Here is a 15785-nt window from a genome sequence, read left to right on the forward strand (position 1 = left end):
AACCTTAGATTTAGTCCTGCTGGCTCATGTACTTAGAATCCATTTTCATGCTTGCTGTCCAGGTTCCCGCTCGTAAAATCTGGCAAGATCCTGCAACTTCTTCATGTATGTTCTCTTTCCCAGTAGCAGGCCTTGCAGTTCATTTTCTGTATTGTGCTGGGATTTGACGCCCCTTACAGCCCTAAAGTCAGTGACCATCGGTGGTAGTGGGTCCTGAAGAAAATAGGTACTTCCTTTTTAGGTAACTACCCCAGATGAAGTCAGTGCGATATTTTTATGCAAGGAAAGCTCGTTGTCTTAGAAGGTAAGAAAGGCTGTTTCTGATGTGAAGAAATGTTCAGAGATATCAGAGGCTCAAGGTTCTTAGTTTTGTGTCTCTACGGAGGTTTCCATTTCAAGTCTCAAGGTCCTGCCCCTTCCCAGCCAGCACCTTTACCTAGAGAGACTCCACGGCAATGTACTTGTACCTGGCATGTGGTTCTGCAGCCTGTACGTCCAGGCTTCAGACATGCCCCTCCTATAGCTTCATAGAATAAGAACTCCTTTAGGGCCACCACTGAAATGTCGATTCTCCTCGGGTACCTTGAGTGGAGAGTTCAAGTCACGAAGCTTAGTTGGGCCTAGGAATGGAGATGAGGGCGGGTGAGTGATAATCTCTTTAGCAGTCAGAAGAAGCCATCTTGCTCCACAATCTCTGAAGTCACTGCGATGCCATAGCAGTCAAGGGCCTCGGCCATGACTTCCTGGTGCCTTGCCCTCCACTGGCAGCCTCATGATGTCATACCGTAGCGCACCTCAGCGGTATCCCAGTTTTCCCTAGCAAGGATGCCGTACATGCACTTACCAGCCCAATTCCAGAATTCCTTCTGGAGGGGCTATTTCCTTTCGCTCCTCCTTGTAACACTTATGAATCAATCAGGGAACTGGCTAGAACACACACATTAGCTGGGATTTTGAAGAAAAATGAGTGGAGAGGGATGATTTGCAGAAGTTGAAGCAGGGTTCAGAGCACCCAGAAGGATGACAAAGCGCCTGGAAACTTAGAACAGCAGGAAGCTTTACCCTCTTATCCTTCAGGCCGAAGGGCTAGGGGGTCTGGAGGCTGCTAAGAACCAAAGCCAACAGAGGGTCTGCCCAGTAGGAGCTCTAGTCAGACAGGTAGATGGGGAGTGGGGTCCAAATACTCAGCCTTAACGCAAGAGCAGAAAGATAACTGGCAAAATTGGCCACAATCAAAATTTTCAAAACTCTGGGAATTAACAAAAGGCTTACAACGATCTGGTGTGTGTTTACTCACGAAAAGCAACTGAATCTCAGTAAGAACATAGACCCTTGCAATGTAATAACCTATCATAGCCCCATCTTGTAATTTATACCCTTGAAAATCAAGAACCTGCAATCATAGGTAAAACCAGCATTCTGGCAGCAACTGGAAAGGTCTAATGCCAGAGCATTGTCACTGTCCTTGGTGGTTCACTGACAGACCCCACTTGCCAGCCTATCTTTATCTGATCTCAGGCAGAGCTCCTCAGTGCAAAAAGCCTCTTCCCTGAGAGTGTGTATCAAAACCTGTCAGACCAATTACAGGCAACTGCTTAACTGTCACCGCTGCCTGAGGCGGTGTGGGGCCAGCCCTAGACTAACCACAAAGTTAAAAAGGGAAGTTGAGGGAGTAAGGCTTCTGTAGGGGTTTTATTTAAAAAGCACTACCGAATTCCTAGACGTCTGTATGGCCACCTGCTTGCCTGAGGATGTGAACACTCAGGGAAGTCCCAGGAAGGCCCTGAGCTCGCCCCTCTGGCTGATTTTGAGGCTCTTTGCAAGCAGGGAGTGAAAGCTGAGGCCCAGTTGGCTGGCTGGCCAAGGGTTGCCATGTTCCTGGAGCCATACACGAAGGGGGCCTCTATCTTCCCATCGGCCAAAGCGCGCTGGCTGCCAGTTGGTAAGGAAACCCAGGATTGATCCAGAAATGTAAGACCGAAGTCCACAGAGGGGCGTCCGGCTCTTGCTCGGAGGCATTTATCAGTGAAGATGGAACAGTAGCAGAGCTGCTTTTGGAAAGCCGTCAGAGTCAGGGGCAAGAAATGAATCAGAACCCACAGAGAAACAAAATGGCGGCTGGTTGCCAGAGACGTGGTGGGGAGCAGGCTGAGGAGGGGGGTGACTCTCGGCTGCAAATGAAGACAAGGAGTTTCGGGAGATAAATATATCTTGATTTCGGCGTTAGTTAAATAACTGAGTATTTTTCAAATCTCATTCAACTCTGTCCTTAAAGCAGGTGAATTTCATCGTATGTTTGTTAATAGACCTCAATTAACTAGGCTTTTCAAAAGAAGAAAAGAAAGAAAGAGTCAGCTCTTCTCTCTTTCTGCCCTAAATCCTCCCCCTAAGCCCCCTGACCTTGGGCTACAGAGAATGGCAAAGCCTGGAGTAAGGGGTGGGGAACCAGAAGGCAGTCAGCAAGGGAAGTCTTGTGGGGACAGCAGTAAATTACTCTCTCCTCACTGGAGGACAGCACTTCTGGTGGGGAAAGCAGGCCCCTCATAGCCGCAGAGGTTCAGAGTGGTCAGCGGGCTCCTGACCCCGTGTGGAAAGGTGCCGAGTGGGAGTTAGGTGGGATGCCTCTGCTCTGCGGGAAGAAGACCCCCAAACTCTCTTACTCAGATTCTGAAATTACCTCTGCAAACAATCTGTGTGAACACATCTGTGGGAGAAAGTCCTTAAAATCACATTCTTACAAGTTCTTCAATACTAAGCGTTCTAGCTAAATTTGGTGCTGTTTTCTGTTATGTGATTTTTAATAACGTATTTTGAATGCTGTTCCTGTATTGTTGGCCTTCATAAGCGGAATTCAGAGCATAACATGGAAAAAGCTTCCTTTCCCTTAGCTGCTAAGTTGGGGGATATTATATCATTTGAAAACTGGTAAGAAAATGAGCACACGCATACCTCACCTGATTCCAGTGCTCAGTTTTAAAAGGAAATTTACATTTCTGTTGTGTGCTTTTTGGGGACCATGCCTAATCCTTTACTGTAACACAGAAAAAGACTGCCTCTCATGGAAAGAATCCTGAGACTTTCATCTGGAACTCACAGTGCTCTCTCCCTTTCTTCCCCTTCCAGAAGGACAACAGTCAGTTTTGTGGCTTACTGCTGCTCCGCCCAGTGTCTGCAGACATTTGACCTACTGAGTTGATAAACACTCGAGAGCCTCAGGAGCGTTGCCAACTTGACACACAGTTGCCTGCGTTGCACACACTGTTTGTGTGGCAGAGGGACGGGACGGTCCAGCCCGGCGGAACGGGCCCTTCCGTCCTGCCCTGTCAAATGCGGGGGACTGCAAGAACCTTCTGGAAATGTCCCCATTGAGCTTCAGAACTGAAATGCCTTCACCCTTTCCCCCCACCCCCAGGTTGGAATAGATCCTCCCCCAAATTAAGGACCCTTTGTCTTCTGTGTTTTTCTTTTTATGCGCCTGTGTCTCAGAAGCAAACTATGTAATGTGATGCGCCTCCCCAAATCCTCAAGGCAAGTTTCAGTTCCCTGAATCAGAACTCTGATTTGATAATACAGCCCAATTAACGTTTGAACCCATACACCTTCAAGGATACTTGAAGTGTAGCTCCTCTCTTACGTTACCCAGAGAATTATTTCCCCACATATTGTCCTCCCAGGGTCCAGCAAACTCCAGTGGCCTCCAGAATATTGAATATCCGGGGGTGGGGGGGATTGGCGGGGAGTGCCTGAATTGGCAGCGAACTTAGACTCTAGAGAAGGCCCTGCCAGGGTCGTCACATAGGCCCTCTGGAAAGTAACAACCCTGTTTACAAGTTTTGCAACACATTAAGAGACTTCTGTGAGGGGTTTTAAACCTAAAAATGTACACTGTAAATGAAATACCTTCTTATTTAAAAAAAAAAAAACTAGAGAACAATGATTTTTGAAATTTTTTATTTCCTAAGAAGTTTAAAAAATTTTTTCTTAATTTTTTTTTTTTTTAATGTTTTTTATTTATTTCTGAGAGAGAAAGAGAGGGAGAGAGAGACACAACGTGAGCAGGGGAGGGTCAGAGAGAGAGAGGGAGGCACAGAATCTGAAACAGTCTCCAGGCTCTGAGCTGGCTGTCAGCACAGAGCCCGACGTGGGGCTCGAACCCATGAACTGTGAGATCATGACCTGAGCCGAAGTCAGACGCTTAACCGACTGAGCCACCCAGACGCCCCTAATGTTTATTTATTTTTGAAAGAGAGCATGAGCAGGGGAAGAACAGAGATAGAGGGAGACACAGAAACTGAAACAGGCTCCAGGCTCTGAGCTGCCAGCACAGAGCCCAACATGGGGCTTGAACTCACCAACTGTGAGATCATACCCTCAGCCGAAGTTGGAACTGACTGAGCTACCCAGGCGCCCCTTTTTAATATGAGAAGAGTCTGAGGATTAATTGAGGCGTCAAAAGATATGATCCTCTTATTTCTAGATGTAAACATTTTCTGGCTGATGTGAAAGGGGGAGATAAAACACATCAAAATAGGTCCTCTGCTGTCACATGTTAGATGGGCTTATGATGAAATTTGTATTGACTTTGAAATATTTTCACTACACGTGAAAAACAGGCTTCAGCTGTTCCTGCTCCCGGTCTTCAGCAAGGTGATCTAAGCATAATCTGGGCCTATTTGTTTCAATACCTGGTGCATTAGATGATCTTTGTTTTGACCTGAGATTTCTTCTGTACTCAATGCGCTGTTGTCCAGATACCACTGAGGAAATCTAGGAAAAGCAAGTCCAAATTCAGCCTTGGACTTCGACAAAAAAGACCATACACGGCAAGTCTGTGAGATTATATTCTGACTGAAGAAACGCTCCTAATGGCGGAGCCACATACTCGCTCCTCTTTGAAAGGAGAGCATTTTTATGTCGCTTTGCTGCCAGATGTTCATCTGGTTTGCTGTGAAGCGATTCTTTTTTAATTTTAATTATACAGAGTCTTCTCTAACGCAGAACTAAAAGGGGAACAACCGAGAAGATTTACTTGGTAGGAAAATTATTTTCAAAAAATTTCAGACTTGTCAAAAACTTGGTTTCTGGAATTTTATTAGCTGCCCTAAATCTGTAATGCTAGGCTCTAACAGTGCTAAAAATCCTACACGGTTCCTGACGAATGTGTGATCTTTTCACAGTCACACCACCTGCTGCCCGGAAAGCAGACTATCCACGTAGAATGGTGAAGACAGAACATTCCCGTGCGTTCCAACTGCATTTCCACTGTTCTTACTTCCTCTTGTCTCTTTCATAAGTTGGCCTGTTCAGCCTTCACATTTCAAAGGCTTTTAGTATAATAGGAACTGAAGATCTGTATCAAAATATAACACTTCTTTCATCCTCTGGAATAATTGAAGCTTTAGTGTAACCCCTACATGTACATAAGTTGGCAGCTGAAAAATGTGGCATGAAACTTCACGAATGTGATTCAGGCCTAAGTGGCTGCTGCCTCTATCATGTAAGTGATGGTAAATACATTGCAACATCTTTCGATGTCACCCTCTATAATCCTGTGTCTTAAAAATGGAGCCGGGAAATGTGCTAACCTGATATTCAGGATTCTTGTTGAGATAAGGCTATGTAATACTTTTGTCTTAACTTGTTTGAAATTTGACAAAGACACTTAACAACCCCAGCCTCATCTCTGTAGCCATTAGGAACGGTGTGCATTCATTCAACAGCAGCAGGAGGCTAGGCAGACAGCCTTCTAGGGCAGTCGCAATCCCCAGGGCAGCACCTAACTTAATTGATGAGCCGTGGAACTTGCAATCCAGCCTCCCTCCCTGGTGCTTTTCATCATAAAAATTTTTGTACTGGATTCACTGATGTCATTCTTAACCCTTTGATACTATAAAGGAATGTTGTAGACTGGAGAAAATTTGCCCATATGCTGTCGTTGAATTGAGTCCAGAGCTTTGCAGAGAAGTCTATGGTTATTATACAGTAAATGTTTTCTTAAGCAATAGTTATACTAGGTAGAGAGATACTTAATGCAACTATAATAATGCAAAAAAAAAGTGAGTTACTTGGAAAATATAGTCTGTTCAGGCAAGTTTACCTCAGTCATCAGATATGTGGTTAATGGTGAATGTTTAAAGCTAGGGTACCCTGTTGGGCAGAGGACTTCTTAATACCTAGTGCCAAGAGAGTCCATTTTAAGTGGCTTATCCCATCAGTGTTCTTCAAAATGCCTAATTGTTATCATACCAAAATCCTTGATTATATAATGTTGCACAGACAAAATATTGCATCTTCAGTGAATAAAATATATATTTTGGGCACTTTTAAAACTGATAAGTACACAAAAGAGTCCTGGCTGGTGGAGGAGGATCCACTCCGATCAGCAGAGAAGAATGATGACCTCTTTTGTTATCTGGCCCTTCTCTTCCAGAAAAGTGAGGTATGCATTAAATATCTTGGTCCACATACTTAACGCTGACTAAAACCATTCACATCTGGCTTGTCTGACTAGTTCAATGTACACCTCCCTTCTCTTCCACCTCTAACATAACACGTTACAATGTTTACAGTCTATGAAAAAAAAAAGCCTTCAACATCACTTGGCTTATTGAGGCTTTGCAATAGCTTTCCATAAAATATATACCTATTGAATAATCTCTGGGAACGTTCAAACCCAATTTGAAAAATGATTAATAGTGAAATTAGGTTTCTGTTTCCTGAATTGAAAAATCAGGCATTTTTATCTTTACTGCAGAAAGCTTAAACATGATGCATTACTTCAGCAGAAATCAAAACACTTTTATTCAGATGATTTATGAACATGGATTCCTAACTGGGCCAACACTAATGCAACCTGATGTAATTAAATATTGAGATGTAAATTCATTTCACAGGCTTGTAAACACTCTTTTTAGGAATCTTATTTAAAAATGTATCCTTACACAACCCTGGCCGTTTTATATGCTTTTATTATTTTTGTGGTTTCCACTGACTCCTGCTTCCCCCTAATGAGGTTCTCCTACATTTTTCCCAGGAATATAGTGAATATCTTGCCTGAAACGGGATTTTTTTAATGAAGTGCATATTTTTGGAAATTAGCCCTGTGTCTATCTACAAATCATTCAAATCATTCAATTGATCAATCTACCTTCCTTCCCTTTTCTTTCTTTTTTTTTTGTATAATGAAAAGATTTTTTTAAAAACTATGAGTCTGTCTACTGAAAAACTATGGCAACATTCACTTGGACAGTGGACATTTTGTAAAACTCATATTGTATCCAGTTTGGTTGTTCTTACAGCTATTTCTGTTTATGGAATAGTTGAGCTTGAATCATGTGGATGCCTAGAAATGTTGATGATGGTAGCCTCATTGTTTTAGCCAGATTCATTTTGTTAAAAATAAAAGAGCATTAAATACTTTGAGCCAGCAAAAATGATGGAGTAAGGACCTCCAAAAATTCTCCCCTCCATAAAAGCAAGAAGAAAATTGTCAAAACATGTCAGAATCAACTTTTTTTCAGAACTCTGGATATTAACCAAAGTTTTACAGCAATCCAAGGAATATTTATTCAAGAGAAATAGCTGAATCTCAGAACAGTAAGCTTTGTAACTTTCTAGTTTGCCCTGTTTTTATCCCCACCCCTCACCCCAACTTGAAAACCAACAATCCACAAGGGGCTCGTGGGTGACTCAGTCGGTTGAATGCCCACTTTGGCTCAGGTCATGATCTCTCAGTTTGTGAGTTCAAGCCCCACGACAAGCTCTGTGCTGACAGCTCAGAGCCTTGATCCTGTTTTGGATTCTGTGTCTCCTGCTCTCTCTGGCCCTCCCCCAGCTCACATTCAGTCTCACTCAAAAATAAATAAACATTAAAATTTTTTAAAAATTAAAAAAACAACAGTCTACAATCAAGGTAGAAGCACCTGTGTAGAAGCCACTGGAGGGGGCAGAATGGAGTTGGAACTCCTTTAAAGCCCTATTCTCAGAGAATTGTTATTATTTAACTTGTCTGGTGATTTCCTGGAAGATCTCATTTGCAAGACTGTCTTTATTTTGCCTGATCAAAATTTGCTGGGTGTGAAAAGCCTTTCCCACAGGGACATTAAAAAAAAAAATCAAAGCCAGTGTGGCTGCCTGGAGCAGTGGATAACCATTGGAGAAAACAATAGGCTCACCAAAAACTTAAAAGGAAAAGCTGAAGAATGAGATATTTGTAACAGTTTTGAAAAGTTCTGATATTCTTGGGAATTTGGATGGTAATGCTCATACATGGGGCTTTACACAAGCCAAGGATTATAAGCCTCAGGAAAGACCCAAAAACATCCTAAGTTCTCACCTTAGGTTGACTGAGGATCGGCACAAGCAGAAAGTGAAGCCTAAGTCAGAGTTCTTGGTTGACTGTTGAAGTGTGTCCCAACGTGCACAGGACACTCTCAACAAACACTAGGAGAATTATTGGTTTCAGGTTCCAATCATAAGCTTACCACAAACCCACCTGAGTGAAACGTAAGTGACCATCATTACAAAGAGTAGGGACTTTACAGAAATGAGTCCCTATACAAACAAAACCCGGCAACTACATCAAACCCTTGGAAAAAGGGTCAGCAAATCTGATTTTCAGAGTTCCCCCATTATTATTTAACTATACAGTTTTCCTCAAAAAACTATGAGACATACAAAGAAACAAGAAAGTATGTCCCATACACAGGAGAAAAAGTGGTGAATAAACTGTACCTAAGTCCAGACATTGGACTTTGTAAACAAAAACTTGAAATCAGCTATTTTAAATATGTTTAAATAGCTCAAGCATGGAAATGATGTCTCACCGAGTAGAAAATATCAATAAATAAAAATTATAAAAGAAGAATCAAATATAAATTCTGGCATTGAGTTACAGTAAGTGAAATGAAAAATTCCTGAAAGGTGCTCAGCATCAGATTTGAGCAGGCAGAAGAAAGAATCAGCATATTTGAATACAGATCAATTGAGATTATCCAGTGTGAGGAACAGAAGAAAAAAATGAAAAATGAATAGAGCCTCAGAGGCCCATAGGATACCATTAAAGGTACCCACATGTATGATGGGAGTCCTATTAGGGGAGAAGAGAAAGATAAAGAATATTTGAAAGAATAATGACTAAAGACTTAAAAATTGGGTGAAAAACATTAATTTACATACCCAAGAAATCCAATGAATCCCAAGTAGGATAAACTCAAGAGATCCATTCCTAGGGAGCCTGGATGGCTCAATTGGTTAAGTGCCCCACTTCAGCTTGGGTCATGGTCTTATGGTTCATGAGATAGAGCCCCATGTTGGGCTCTGTGCTGACAGCTCAGAGCCTGAAGTGTCCTTTAGATTCTGTCACCCTCTCTGCTCACCCTCTTGTCTTTTTCTCTTTCAAAAATAAACAAACATAAGAAGTTGAGTTTTTTTTTAAGAGATCCATGCTTGGACACATAATCACACTGTCAAAAGATAAAGACAAGGAAAGCATCTTGAAAGCAGCAAGAGAGAAACTACTCATGTATATGGGATTCTCATAAGAAATCATGGAGGCTGGAAGGCAGTGGGATGACATACTCCAAGCACTAAAGTAAATGACTATTGAACAATTCTATATCCAACAAAACTATCTTTAAAAAATGAAGGAGATATTAGGACATTTCCAGATAAACAAAAACAGAGTCATCATTAGCAAGCTTGCTCCACACAAAAAAATAATAAACAGGGCTCTTCTGGCTGAAATGAAAGGATAATAGACAATAACTCAATTCTACATAAATAAAGAGCACAAATAAAGGTAACTACATAAGTAAATATAAAAGAAAGCAAAAGTGCATTTTTTGTAACTCTTTTCTTCTTATCTGATTTTTTTTTTTTTTGAGAAAGAGAAAGTATGTGAGTGCAGGAGTGGAGCAGAGAGAGAGAGAGAATCCCAAGCAGGCTTTGTGTTGGGTGTGGATATGGGGCTCAATCTCAGGACTGTGAGATCATGACCTGAGCCAAAACCAAGAGTTGGATGCTTAACTGACTGAGCCACCCAAGCGCCCCTTCTCTTACCTGATTTGAGGGAACTGGAAATATATAAATATATACAACTATCAATCTATCTATGCAAATATATGTAGACATATTGTTGATGGGCACAAAGTGACAAAACACAAAATCTGTATGATAATATGAGTACAAAGGAAGGGGAAGGGAACAAACCTACACAGGAACAAGATTTTTGTATACTACTGAAATTGAGTTGGTATTAGTCCAAACTAGATTGTTATACATTCAGATATTAGTTATAATCCTAAGGGTAAGAAAATAAAGAATATATAGCAAAAGATACAACAAGAGAGTTAAAATGGTACATGAGGAAATAACACAATAGAAGACAAGGAAGTAATGGAGGAATAGAGGAAACCAAAGACATAAGACATGTAAAAAACAAATATGAAAATGACAGATTAAATCCTACCTTATCAGTAGTTACATGAGATGTAAATGGATCAAGCACTCCAGTTAAAAAGCAGAGATGGCAGAATGGGTAAAAATCATGATCTAAGTATATGCTGCCTATAGAAGACATACTTCAGTCAATGACACAACTAGTTTGAAAGTACAAGGATGGAAAAAAGATCTGTGCAACCTAAAAGCTGGAGTGGGTATATTAATATCAGACAAAATAGACTTTGAGGGTGCCCGGATGGCTCAGTCAGTTAAGCGTCCAACTCTTGATTTTGGCTCAGGTAACCGTCTCATGGTTCATGAGTTCAAGCCCTGGGTTGGGCTCTGTGCTGACAGCTCAGAGCCTGAAGCCTGCTTCAGAGTCTGTGTCTCCCTCTCTCTCTCTGCGCCTCCCCTCTTGTGTGCTCTCTCTCTCTCTCTCCTCACTCTCTCTAAAAACAAACATTAAAAAATTGAATCTCTAATAAAAAATAGACTTTGAGGCAAAAATTGCTAACTAGAGACCAAGACATTACATAATGATAAAGGATCAATCCATCAAGAAGTAATTATGCACATATGTGCACCTAACAACAGAGTTCCAAATACATGAAGAACTGGTAGAATTGAAGGGAGAAATAGATAATTCAATAATAGCATTTGGAGACTTTAGTGCCTCACTTGCAGTAATGGATAAAACAACTAGACAGAAGTCAACAAGGAAAATAGAAGAGTTGAACAACACTTCAAGCCAGATAGACCTAACAGACAGCCATAGAACATTATACTCAATAACAGCAAAATGCACATTTCTTTTAAAGTGCACATGGAACATTCCCTGGGGTAAATCATGTGTTAGGTCATTAAACAAATCTTAATATTTTTAATAGGATTTCAAATCATACAAAGTATGTTCTCTGACGACAGTGGAATGGAATTAGAAATAAACAGCAGAAGGAAATTTGGGAAATTCACAAATATGTGAATATTAAACAATACGTTTCTAATTTAACCAATGAACCAAAGAAGGAATTACAAAGGAAATTAGAAAATTCCTTAAGATTGATGAAAATGAAGACACAACATATCAAAACATATGGGATTTGGCTAGAGCAGTACTGAAAGGGTAATAGATAGCTATAAATGCTGATGTTTACAAAATAAAGGGCTTAGATCAATCACCTAACCTGCAACCTCAAGAAACTAGAAAAAAAAAAAAACAGCAAACTAAATCTAAAGGAAGCAGAACAAAGGAATAATACAGATTTTAGTCAAAATAAATGAAATAAAGAGTAGGAAAAATAATAAAGAAAATTGAAACCAAACCTTCAATATAAGAGTAAATAAAAAGAACAAAAGTTCGTTCTTAGAAAAAAATCCACAAAACAGAAATGCCCTTAGCTACACTAGGAAAAAAATAAAGAAGACTCAAATTACTAAAATCAGGAATGAAAGTTTACTGCCAATCTTTTAAAAGTAAAAGAATTATAAGGGCATTTGGATGCCAACAAGTTAGAGAACTTAGATGAAATGAAGAAATTTGTAAAAAGACACAAACCCCCAAACTGACTCAAGAATAAAAAAAATATTAAATTGATCTAAAAAAGAGATCTAATTAGGAACCAAAAAGGATTCTACAAAGAAAGGTCTAAGGAGGAATATATCTTCTCTAGTGAATTCTATAAAGCATTTCAAGTGTAATTAACGCCATTTATTCATAAACTCTTTTAAAAAATAATGTAACACACTACATGATTAGAATGAAGGACAAAAACAACATGATTATCTCAGTAGGTGCAGAAAAAATTAATATTTGACAAATATTTTAAAAATTTAGATGTTTAACAAAGTAAAACTAGAAGGGAACTTCCTCACCTGATCAATGACACCTATGAAAAACCTATAGCTAACATCATATTGGTGGCAAAATGTTGTAAGTTTTCACCCTGATATCAGGAGCAAGACGAAGATGTCCCCTCTCACCATCTCTATTCAACTTTGTATTAGAGGTTCTAGCCCAGGCAATAGGCGAGAAGAAGAAATATAAAACATCCAGTTTGGAAACAAAGGATTAAAACTATATTTTCTGATGACATGATCTTGTGTATAGAAAATCATAAGGAATACACACACACACACACACACACACACACACACACAATTAGAGCTAATAAAGTTTCAACAAGTTTGCAGGATACAAAATTTATATATGAAAGTTAATTGATTTTTATACATAAGCAATGAACAGTCCAAAAAGGAAATTAAATTATATTTACACTAGCATTAAAGAGAATAAAATACTTAAGAATAAATTAACAAAAAAAAACCCCACAAGACTTACCCACTGAAAACCGCAAAACATCACTGAAAAAATTAAAAACCTGAATAAATGTAAAAAAATGCTCTGCTCATGGATTAGGAGACCGCCATATTGTTAAGATGGTAATACTCCCCAAATTAATCTACAGATTCAGTGCAAATCCTTATCAAAATACCAGCTGCATTTTTTTGCAGAAATGAACAATCTGATCCTGATATCAGGAGCAAGGGACCCAGAATAGCCAAAATAATCTTGTAAAGGGGAACAAACTTGTAGGACACATACTTCCCAATTTCAAAACCTCCTACATGGCTACATTAATTAAGACTGTGTGATCCTGGCATAAAGATAGACATGTACACCAATGGAATAAAATTGAGAATCCAAATAAACTATTACATTTATGGTCAATTTAATTTTGACAAGAGCATCAAGACAATTTAATGAGGGAATGAATAATCTTTTTAACAAATGGCGCTAGAACAACTGGATATCCACATGCAACAGAGTTAAACTGGACTATTACTTCATAGCACTTGCAAAAATTAACTCAAAGAGATTAAAGACCTAAACATAATAACTAAAAAAACACTTAGGGGTGCCTGGGTGGCTCAATCAGTTGAGGGTCCTGCTCTTGATTTCAGCTTAGGTCATGGTCTCACGTTAATGAGTTTGAGCCCTGTGTTGGGCTCTGTGCTGACAGTCCAGAGCCTGCCTGGGATTCTCTTTCCCTCTCTCTCTCTCTGCCCTTCCCCTGCTTATGCTCTCTCTCTCTCTCTCAGTCACTCAAAATAAATAAACTTCAAAAAAATCTCTTAGAAGAAAACATAAGTATAAATCTTCATGATGTTGGACAAAGCAAATTTCTTAAATATGACACCAAAAGCAGAAGCAAGGAAAGAAAAAATAAACAAGTTATACTTCATTAAGATTGATAACTTTTGTTCCTCAAAGGACACTATCACAAAAGTGAAAAAAATGCCACAGAATGGGAACAATGATTTCCAATTGCATATCTGATTAGGGCCTAGTATTCAGTGTATGTAAAGAAGTCTACCAACTCAACAATAAACAGAACTCCAAATAAAAATTAAGTACAGGATGGGGCACCTGGGTGGCTCAGTCGTTTGAGCATCAGACTTCAGCACAGGTCATGAACTCCTGGTTCGTGAGTTCGAGCCCACATTGAGCTCTCTGCTGTCCGTGTGGAGCCCACTTTGGAACTGCTGTCTCCCTCTTTCTGCCCCTCCTCCGTCTGTGTGCACGTTTGTGCGTGCACTCTCTCTCTCTCTGAAAAACAAACATTAAAAAACTGTTTTTAACTAGGTAAAGGATTAGAACAAGCATTTCTCTAAAGAAGTTATCTAAATGTCCAGTAAGCACATGAAAGGATACTCAACATCATTGGTCATTAGGGAAGTGCAAATCAAAATTACAATGAGATACCACTTCACACCCACTACCATGGCTATAAACACAAAAAGGTGGACAATAAGAAGGGTTGCCAAGGACATGGAGTGACTGAAACCTAATTGCTGGTGGAGATTACGAACTGTACAATGATGACTCAGCCATTTTGGAAAACAAATTGGCACTGCCTCAAAAGGCTAAACCTGAGTTGCCCTACGACCCAGCAATTTGACTCCTAAGTACCTAAGAAAATTGAAAATATGTGCTCATACCAAAGCTTGTACACAAATGTTTATATTCATAACAGCCAAAAAGTAGAAAGAATTCAAATACCCATCGATGAATGAATGGATGAGTACAATGTAGCATATCCATATTACCAGCCTTGAGAAGCAATGAAGCACTCGCACATCCTACAACCTGAATAAACCTTGAAAACATGACAAAAACCGACATGAAAGGCCACATGCTGTATGCTTCCATCTATATGAAATGTCCAGAATAAGCAAATTTATAGAAACAAAGTAGATTAAGGGCTGCCAGGGGCTAGTGGGAGGGGGAAATGGGGACAGCTAATGGGTGTGTACTTTCTTTTTGGGGTGATGAAAATGATCTGGAGTCAGTGGGGATGGCTGCACAACCTTGTGAATATACTAAAAACAACCGAAACTCACACTTTAGAAGGGTGAGTTTTATGTGAGTTCTATGAATTCTATGTGAATTATATCTCAATTTTAAAATAAAAGACAGAGATGCAACTTTACACATTTGTTAGTGAACTATTTTTGGATAGACCAACAATCTGTCCAGACGCGATGAATGGAGCTGCCCCTCTCTATGGCTGTGAAATGGATGGAGACCCCGTGTTAACAATGTTTCTAGTTTCAGAGTCTGTCCTCACTGGTTAACACCAGCATCAGGCCAATTCTGCAGTAATTTAACAATTCCACTTGGTGAACCTTCCAACTCACTTAATCCATTGATCAGTCATCAGTCCAGTGTGGACCTGTCAAACCAAAGCCCACTGAAAGTAAGACACCATGAAATTAATGTGTTTGAAAACAGAGAGATGCCTGGGTGTTTCAGTCAGTGAAGCATCCGACTTCGGCTCAGGTCATGATCTCATGACTTGTGAGTTTGAGCCCCGTGTCTGGCTCTGTGCTGACAGCTGAGAGCCTGAAGCCTGCTTCAGATTCTGCCTCCCTCTCTCTCTATCTTCCCCTCTCCCACTCATTCTCTCTCTCTCTCAATAACAAATAAATATTAAAAAAATTTTTTTGAAAATACAGTCAAGTGGAAAATTCTGCAAAGTACTAGGAAGTCATATTTGCTTTTTTTCTAGTTTGCAAGCCTATGACTTGGTACCATTCTTTACCCAGAACAAAAATGTAAAAGGAGGTGTTCTTTACTAGAGGCCCTATCTTTTAAGCATAATTATTAAATATTTGTGTTTATTTTATCAGGTATTCCAAAAATGCTTTATCCAAGGCTGTTCATAATTCTCTGAAACTGACAAAAGCTACTGTTAGATTCATTGGCCAAATAACTACCGCCTCTTTGAGGATAGGCAGCCTAATTTAGTAAACCAAAACTATGTCTGGATTTTAAATAAAATACA

The 15785-nt window shown here is 39.8% G+C and overlaps 1 protein-coding gene across 3 annotated transcripts in view; it reads left to right on the top strand.

Moving 5' to 3' along the window:
• LRRC28 (leucine rich repeat containing 28) overlaps positions 1-3442 on the top strand; it is a 159370-nt gene extending 155928 nt beyond the window's left edge. For all 3 annotated transcript variants that reach the window (XM_077762380.1, XM_077762377.1, XM_077762378.1), the window contains one exon: positions 3124-3442. In XM_077762380.1, the coding sequence (XP_077618506.1) occupies positions 3124-3196 (73 nt within the window). In that variant the 3' untranslated portion in view covers positions 3197-3442. The remainder of the gene's footprint in view (positions 1-3123) is intronic.
• Positions 3443-15785: the final 12343 nt, after the last annotated feature.

Source organism: Crocuta crocuta, unplaced genomic scaffold (genome assembly GCF_008692635.1).
Source record: "Crocuta crocuta isolate KB4526 unplaced genomic scaffold, BGI_CrCroc_1.0 scaffold93, whole genome shotgun sequence".
Classification (NCBI taxonomy): domain Eukaryota; kingdom Metazoa; phylum Chordata; class Mammalia; order Carnivora; family Hyaenidae; genus Crocuta; species Crocuta crocuta.